At 39.7% G+C, this 9,274-nt stretch overlaps 1 protein-coding gene across 9 annotated transcripts in view; it reads left to right on the top strand.

Moving 5' to 3' along the window:
- Positions 1–9,274, top strand: part of LOC106937370 (pleckstrin homology domain-containing family A member 5-like) — an 83,843-nt gene that overhangs the window by 11,121 nt on the left and 63,448 nt on the right. For all 9 annotated transcript variants that reach the window (XM_015018830.1, XM_015018827.1, XM_015018822.1 and 6 more), the window contains exons 3-5: positions 6,525–6,693; positions 7,749–7,853; positions 8,562–8,634. In XM_015018830.1, the coding sequence (XP_014874316.1) occupies positions 6,525–6,693; positions 7,749–7,853; positions 8,562–8,634 (347 nt within the window). The remainder of the gene's footprint in view (positions 1–6,524; positions 6,694–7,748; positions 7,854–8,561; positions 8,635–9,274) is intronic.

Genomic DNA, 9,274 nt, shown 5'->3' with positions numbered 1-9,274 from the left:
CCCAGAATCAAACTTCACAGCTATTTTACAACCAGCATGGGGAAGTGGAATGAGCTCGACTTTTCCCGACAGTATCAGCCGATCACCGTTCTCACAAAATTAAGGAAATCAGCACCATTAAGTCGGCAGGCTGATAAATCTGTGCACCCCTACAAAACAATCCTCAACTGCGCTACTCCAATTCTTACACTTTACTTGTGTCGCATAAAAAAATTCCAAGTTATTGCTCTAGCTAAATATTAAGTAATATCTTTGATTTTGATGGTCTTTTGGTCTGTCTGATTGTAACTTTTTAAGTTGTTTGCTGCACCTTTAATATGCTTAATTTCATCATCAGTAAAATGACTCACTGCTGAATGGGTATCCTTTCAGTTCTCCTCACAAGGCTTCAAAGAAAATCTACACTATATTGCCAAAAGTATTTGTTCACCCATCCAAATGATCAGAATCAGGTGTTCCAGTCACTTCTATGGCCACAGGTTATAAAATTAAGCACCTTGGCATGCAGACTGTTTTACAAACATTTGTGAAAGAACAGATCGTTCTCAGGAGCTCAGTGAATAACAGCGTGGAACTGTGACAGGATGCCACCTGTCGTGAAATTTCCTCACTCCTAAATATTCCACAGTCAACTGTCAGCTGTATTATAAAAAGATGGAAGTGTTTGGGAACGACAGCAACTCAGCCACAAAGTGGTAGGCCACGTAAACGATGGAGCGGGGTCATCAGATGCTGAAGCGCATAGTGAAGAGGTCGCCAGCTTTCTGCAGAGTAGATCACTACAGGCTTCCAAACTTCATGTGGCCTTCAAGAACAGTGCACAGACAGCTTCATGGAATGGGTTTCCATGGTGACCAGCTACATCCAAGCCATAAAGCAATCTGATGGACGAGTCTGGGTTTGGTGGTTGCCAGGAGAACAGTACATGTCTGATTGCATTGTGCCAAGTGTAAAGTTTGGTGGAAGGAGTTGGTTTTCAGGAGCTGGGCTTCACCCTTTAGTTCCAGTGAAAGGATCTCGGAATGCTTCAGCAAAACAAGACATTTTGGATAATTCCAGGATTCTAACTTTGTGGGAACAGTTGGAGCTGGGCTGAGTATGAGTGTGTACCAGAGCACAAAGCAAGGTCCATAAAGACATGGATGGAAGAGTCTGGTGTGAATGAACTTGACTGGCCTGCACAGAGTCCTGACCTCAACCCAATATAACATCTTTGCGATGAATTAGAGCTGAGACTGAGAGCCAGGCCTTCTCGTCCAACATCAGTATCAGACCTCACAAATGCACTTCTGGAATAATGGTCAAAAATCTCTATAAACACATTCCTAATGCTTGTGGACAGCCGTCCCTGAAGAGCTGAAGCTGTTCTAGCTACAGAGGGTGGACCAACTTTATATTAAACCCTATGGATTATTGATTAGGATATTAAGCTCATATGTGAGTCGAGGCAGGTGAGCGAATACTTTTGACAATATAGAGTGTGTTCTGCCTCTCAAGGATAACCAGTAAACAATGAAAATAAATAAAATTCAGGAAGATGATATTGTAAAAGAAATATACAAGTAAATCCTACACAACAAGCAAAATAGAACAAATCTGTGATTACACATCACACCTCTAAAATAATGTTTTCATCTATAAGCCATGCAGCTCTGATTATCTACACACATGACCAAAACATTACCAACACTTTTCATTTCGACTGCTAACAAGTTCACTGTGGGAACAATTTTCTCACTCCATTTGTGACTCACTCATTCTTTTCACATGCACACACCCAATTCAACTCCCATCCCAATTATCTCTTTGCTCTTACCTCTCCTTGTTGAAAACACCACTGTGCTGTGGATGTGGATGTCATGTGAATCATTTGTGTTGTTTATATTTTTAACCCAGTTAAGCAGAATGTAGGTGGAAAAAGTCATGATTAATGAAAAGTGTTTCATTGGTGTTCACCTGCTAATGGGAATTTCAACTTGTTCCACCACACAACATGCTTGAAGATGAAGGTCTGATGGGCTGTAATGTGTACTTTCCATGTGATTTGCAGGATTGCTTATTTTCAAACCTGCATGATCTCGGGCCTTGGCCTTTGTGACAAAAAGTTTATTGCAACACATAAGTCATAAGTAGCAAAAAAACAAACACGACAGAATGTGTATGACTCTATCTTATGAGGGGTGGCTGCTCAGCGGAGCTCAAAAAGGGTTCATAGATGTTTTGTTTAGTGATGGGCACATATTACAGAGATTTTGTCCCAGGCCAAAACCAGAGGTATTTAAGATTTAGCCCAATCTGTTACTTCACTTAAATAACATAAAAACTCAGTAGCTTTGAACAGCATGAAATGACGCACTACATGTAAGTGTTTATTATTCTTCAAAACAGAAATTTTGTCTCAGCAGGAATTTCTCAAAGTCCTCTACATACACTATGAGATATATACGATGAGATTTTCTTCACACAATAGCTGTAATATTTCAGATCATCAAAAAAATTCCCACCAGAAAAAGAAAGCCTGAATAAATATTAAAAGCACTTTTCAAAGTCGATCTGGCCCCTATGTGAAATACCTATCCCTTGAATTGACCCAATATTGGGATTAACTTTCATAAAATCCAGACCTGATATTGCTGTCAGACCTGATGTATCAAGAAACTACTTAAATACAACTTTTCCCTAACAATCCAAAGTGATGATATAAGACCTCATATCATCCCCCAATCTAAAAAAAACTTTAAAAGCAGATGAGAAAACACCAGACATCTGTCAGTTTGAAAATATTTACAAACTAGGACTTTGGGACTTCATAGAACCAAGGTCAGTAAACTAGAATTAAATTCTTTATAACTGTGATGTTTACCAAGTTGCTCTGTGCTACGCTACAGCTCTTCACCCACAGCAGAGCCTGCCATGAATGAGCAGACTGATAAGCATGGCCACTGATGACTGCAGATAAATGGTTTCCCTGTAAAGTTGGTGTCATGATGTGTAGTTTTAAAGAGGGTCCAGTTGCAGAGAGACAGCAGCAAACCATGGAGCTAAAAGTTGAATGAAAATGATAAAAACTAATAAAAATCACAGGGAACAGCAGGGAACCAGAGCAGAGCAAAATCATAAATCCAATGGAAAAAGCCAGCAGGGTAAACCAGGGAAGAGACAGGATGTAACGGGGTTAAATGGAATTTGACTGGATCAAATGGGAGGAGTCAGCAAAGAGAAGCTGAAAATGAGTTAACCAGCACTTTAACAACTTAATGCTCATTATGGTCCACCATGACTGTTGTTTTACTTCCTTCTTGCACGTATCAGGATAAAGTAGTGATGTTTGTTGAGGATAAATGACGTTCAGGTCAGATGAATTCAGATACAGATCACATAAGAGCAAAGAAATGGATTTGAGTCACTTCAGGCTGCAGTGTTAATGTAGCATATGTCTGTCTCTAATTTATTATATACATTAATAAATTTGTGTTCAGTTTTGTAGTGAATGTAATTTCTGTACCCAATCCAAAGAGGTTTGGAGGCCAGATATGAGCCTTTCATAAACCAGTTTTTTCCCCTTTCTTTTATATTGCCTTTGTCCTATTATTAACACATCTTCCTTTCATTTGTACAACAGACAAGCCAGGAAACAAAGACTCACGAGAATTGTGCAGAAAAGTAATAGATTGGCTGCTGCAGAGTGTCTGGTTGATGGAAAGTTCAGGTCATGTCTGGGACTGCAAATAGATGATTACCATCACTTTAAATGAATAATGTGGACATTTGCAGGAAAACATTAAAATGGTAAATGGAAATGGACTGAACTTTTATAGCCTCCACCATAGTTTCCTGCCCAGGCATAGTTCACCATCTTTTGGGTCCTATCACACACGCTCATGCTCCGCCTCCCTGACAGTTTGGGCGAGATGGGCCGGTGGTGCGCCCGTACTGCGGAGGGGCCCAGGATCCCACCTCAGCTGGCACGCTCCGGCCCTCACTATCGTTGCACCATGGGGTTTCGTTACGCCCTCTGACTCGTGTGCGTGTTAAAATGGTAAATGGACTGAACTTATATAGCGCTTTTCCAATCATTTTTGACCACTCAAAGTGCTTTACACTAGAGTCACATTCAGCCCTTCACACACATATTTATACACCGATACACAGATCGGTAGGCAATTTGGGGTTAAGTGCCTTGCCCATCAACATGTGGAAGATCGCAAGACGACTACTCTACTCACACAGCCACAGTCGCCCCGAAAACATTAAAACACCTCTGTTCATCCATTCATTTTCTGGGGTCAGGAGGTGTGCTGGAGCCCATCTCCAGCAAAGAAAGGGTGAGAGGCGGGGTCATCCTGGACAGGTTGCCAGTCCATCGCAGACCTCTGTTCAAGAGAATGTCAATTTGTGCTTAAATATTTCATGTAACGTGTGTATCTGTTTCCAGTAGTCACCAATTGATTCATATGATTTTTGTTTATCTCTCCCTCCTTCCCTACATCCAGACTGAATATAGGAAAGTTTATTCACCATTACACTGAAAGATTCATCAGGTAATTCTTTAGCTAACTGAAAGTGCTGCTGTAGCTCCAGCTTCTCTAGCAGCCTTGACACTTTAACTCTTTCTCGCTGTCACCATTAATCTCCAACCTGCAGCAGGCAACATCTTTAATGCTAAGCACATTTGAAGGCCTTGGTCTTGGCTCACACATTTAACCTATCAGAAGACAAGCAGGAGCATCTGCAAAAATATTACTGGGACACACATAGAGATCAACGTTTGGTATTAATGTTCCAGCATGTTTTTATTTTGATCTTTATAATAATGAAGAGTGTGTGTGTGTGTGTGTGTGTGTGTGTGTGTGTGTGTGTGTGTGTGTGTGTGTGTGTGTATTTGCTCTCATTGTTGATGCAATCTGCCTAAATTCCATTGACCTCCAACTTGTAGGCAAAGCTGTCACTTGGTTGTTTTAATCACATTAGGCATCTTGTATTGTCTTCTTCAAACATTGTCCCTCTACTCAATTAGGGCCAAAAAGCAATTGATTTTTTGTAGTTTGTCAGACCATGTTGAAAAGTAATTGATTAAAAATGGAAGCATATGTCTAAGTCATCAATCACAGAATAATTGCTGGATTCAGGCACCATCTCCGTCCTCCACTCTGGATTTCTGCTTTCTTTGCCTTTATTTATAGCTTATCCCTCTGGCACACACATACGTCTTTGTTCATGTTTGTTCACGCCAGACGTCCTTGTCTTTCGCTTTGCTCTGCTTACTTTTAAATGGTCCCAGCAGTGAGAATTTCATTAAGAGAATGAAGCAGGCCCTTTGTGATGAGGTCAAGGTGCTGGGTAATTGGTTTACAACAGTCCTGGGTTATTTTGCAGGCAAATGAAGACTTAAAGATTGGCAGCAATCCTGTCAACTTGGTAGTGTGACCAGTCACTACACAGCACAAACACCAGTCAGCCACAGCTTTATGAGCTCTCAAAGATCATAAAGCTTTATCTTGATTAATTTGTTTCTGTGTCACCTGATGGTAACCAGGTTATATTAAGTAGCACCCTTTAGCAACATGTCTATGTTGCTAAAGGGTGGGAAGCAAAAAAGCAACAAACAAACAAAAGTATTTAGATCTTTATCAGTAAGAAGTTGCACCAAATGGTTAAAGAATGGGAAATCAGAAAATGAATGACAGAGTCCTGGCCAACCACATCTTACCGAAGTATCTAATGTGGGAAGACTGGTTCATGTTGTCCAGTCCCAGTAAAGAATCAGTGTAGTTAGAACTTCTAAAAAATATAAAAATAAAAAAAAGATGATTCATGTTGTGATAGAAATGTTTCAGTAACAGTCTGCTTTGGGTTGTTGTGTATGTGGCCGAGTGTCCACAATACTCATCAATGCCCAACACTGAACCCTCTCCCCCCTTTTTTTGTTGCGTGCTAGTTCAATAAAGTATTTTTATTATTATTATTATTATTATTAATAATAATAATTTTGCATCAAAGGCTAGAGATGCTCAATTGCTGGCAGGACTACCATCTGGCTTTATCCCAGTCTTTAGTCTTATCTGTTTTAATAATAAAATTAGGCTATATATGGACATATTGGAACACAACAGAAAACAGAACTTGTCCTTAGAGCATCTGAGTTTATTTTCACAATTTGAGCCCAACTTTGGGTACATTCAATCTCACACGGTTCCAAAGATCCGAGATTAATCCCTGTTTTATAAAACAGCAAATAAAAAAAAAGCATGTTTAGATTTGTAAACTCAATCCGAATCTTGGCGAACAACGTTCTTTATAAAAAAAGACATGGCATTTCATATTTTTAAGCTTGCCTTGAACTCAAGGATAACTGATCTGAAGCAACTATAATAATTATTTTTTTTTCTATGCTTGCTCTCCTCACATAACATTTTACAAATGATAACTTTATCAACCACAATAGTTGTCAGTGTGTAGGATATATTTTAAACATTTTTTCAGAACATGTTCAAATGCACTTTCTGTCTTGTGCCTCTTTTCAGACCAGCTCCAAAGGCTTCAGCAGAGCAGGAAAGCAGCACTGACAAGAAAGAGCGTCCCATGAGCATCATGAGTGAGGCCTCTAACTATACTGGCGGCTCAGATTACAGCACCTTCCCTGGCAGCCCAGCTACCACTGTCACTACTGTCACCACCACCTCATCTACGAGGGTATTGCCTTTCACACAATATTTACTCTGCAGTATTTGCAGCACTTAGAAGAAGTTAATTGTGCATTTCTAACCTAATCTTGTTTTAAATAAACTGATACAGTCCTTGGATTTTCTTCAAATGTCAATGTCATCAATTTCTGTAATATTCGACATGAACAATACTGAATTGTTCATGTCAATAGAAGAGAGGGAGTAACTGGGTTGTCTCTGAGTTTTTCTTTTATCTGTTGCTAAGAGTTAGTTACTGTTAAGACTAAAACAATAGAATCAAAACTGAACAGTACAACAGATCCTCAGTACATGGTGATGTGTTAAATAAAACGGGATTCACAATTTCCTTTCATCTAAGTTTAGTCAAAGCACATCTGCTCCTGTCACCTGCATTACTAAGCTGACATACAGGAAAGATGTAGAATATCTTTCCTTTGAAGTGACACATTTATCTGTCTCTGTTGGTGCTTTTTATCAGCTATGAAAGCTACTTTGGGTTGTGACTTTACTTCAAACACTTTATGGATTTGCTGGTGTTACAGCTCAATATATTTCATTCATAAGAGCAACATTATGTCACATTAAAATCATTGTAGCTTTAATTTGATGTAAGCTCACCGATTAAAAAAAGGTTCATATATTCTGCTTCTTATGGGCACTTAATGATGGCATGAAATGAGGAAGCAAAGGTGGTAGAGAACCTTCCCTCACCTTCCTCTGTCTTAATAGTGAAAACATGTTCTTTTTTTAAAAGTATAATATGAATATGAATTTATAGAAGTAGAGATTTTTCAAGCTGCAGGGAATTATGAGATTTTTAACTTAAAAAGGAAGTGAAATCTTTCTCATTGTGTCCACTTTCTATTATGATGTGACTTCTTCTGGGAGAGTCTAAGTCTGACATACTATTAAAGATCTTAAGGAGTTTGCACTCAAGCCTGACCCTATTTGTGAGCACCATCAACTACAGAAATATTAATCTCAGTTTCAGTAAATTTTGGCCTTTAGTCTGTAAGAACATGTATGTATTAATTATTCACTTTCATTTTTGTGCTTTCGAAGCCTTCTAGGTCATCCAAAAAAGTCCACAATTTCGGCAAGAGATCCAACTCCATCAAGAGGAACCTTAATGCCCCTGTGGTCAAGAGAAACTGGCTTTATAAACAGGTACTGGTTTTTCAACATAAACAGTGTAAAACGTAACATACAACATAAACATGTAGTGCATTTCACATTAGTTGCAAAGAAAGAATGAGGAAAGTTTGGTTCAGTTCTGTATATAAAGAGTCCATTCTGAACGTACTGAATCCTGAGTTCTGTTGTTAAACTAGACTGTGCATTGGTTCATTGTCTTGCTACCTTTCCACCCTGTCACAGTAAGATATTTCAAGCTCACTGTTTCAGCAACTTACTCCCTTAAGGACAGCCTTGCAGAACACAATTCAACTTGCTCCAACTATATGTGCAGTCATTAGCTCTGCCTCTGCTTCAGGGCTTTCAAAACTGTCCCTATTTTTCCTCTGAGATGGCACTCAATTCACTTCAAAGCATCCCCAACCTCCCTCCACCAACAGGTAAAACTCCATATTGAAATGTCAGGAGGATTTACCCAGAGGCCATATCCTCAACATGAATGGTTGAGTGTGACTCTTGGTAAATACCTGTTGCTGTAGTGGTGACAGGTGTAGCACAGAGCAGAGGATCTGATCCTCAGCTCCATGCAAACAAAATAAAGGAGGATAAGAGGGAAATTGCTAAGTAAAACCCGTCAGGATGGACACAGAGTGAAGAGAGATAAATGGTGTGTGTTTGTGGGTGTTGGAGTAATTTCTAATCTTTAACTGTCTGATCTTGTACAACCTTTGACTCCTTTAGGACAGCACAGGCATGAAGCTGTGGAAGAAGAGGTGGTTTGTGCTGTCTGACATGTGCCTCTTCTACTACCGTGGTGAGAACACGCACACACACACACACACACACACACACACACACACACACACAGAGCATGCTGGAAGAGACTACTGTGTCATGCAGAGACACCTGAAGTGTGTTCACATTTTGTCATGTTACAACCACACACTGTGTTTTAATGGTTTTTACACAGAGTCCAGCTGTATAATACCATCTGGTTCTAAATTCAGCTGTTCTGGTTCTGGTCTCAGAGGTTTGTTGGAGAACATTAGAGACCAGGGGACCCAGCAAATGTTGTGGAAAAGTTTAAAGCAGGGTTATGTTCTTCACTAAGACTCTGTGTCATGGAGAAGATCTCCAGTAGTGATATATCAGGGTTTCCCCCAGTGTATTATAAGCCTGGCGGCCGCCATGCTTTACTAGCCCCACCGCCAGGCTAAGCGTTAATTGTTTACGTTTCTAGGAAAATAAAAAAGTAAATAAATAAAAAAATTGGGGGTTTTTTAAGCCGGGCTGCAAGCGTCTCTTTTGCTCTTAGCATTTCACTAGCAGAGCAGATTTATCCTTAAGGATAGGTTTATAATAGATAGGTTTATAGTTTATGCATTTAAAGCCGACAGCACGGACCAATCACACCTCTGCCCTTTGCCTCGCGCGCTGCCGCTGCTTTACCTCAA

The sequence above is a fragment of the Poecilia latipinna genome, unplaced genomic scaffold (genome assembly GCF_001443285.1).
Source record: "Poecilia latipinna isolate Pla-1442-1.1 unplaced genomic scaffold, P_latipinna-1.0 Scaffold2327, whole genome shotgun sequence".
Classification (NCBI taxonomy): Eukaryota; Metazoa; Chordata; class Actinopteri; order Cyprinodontiformes; family Poeciliidae; genus Poecilia; species Poecilia latipinna.
This window is presented reverse-complemented; position numbering and strand designations above follow the sequence as displayed.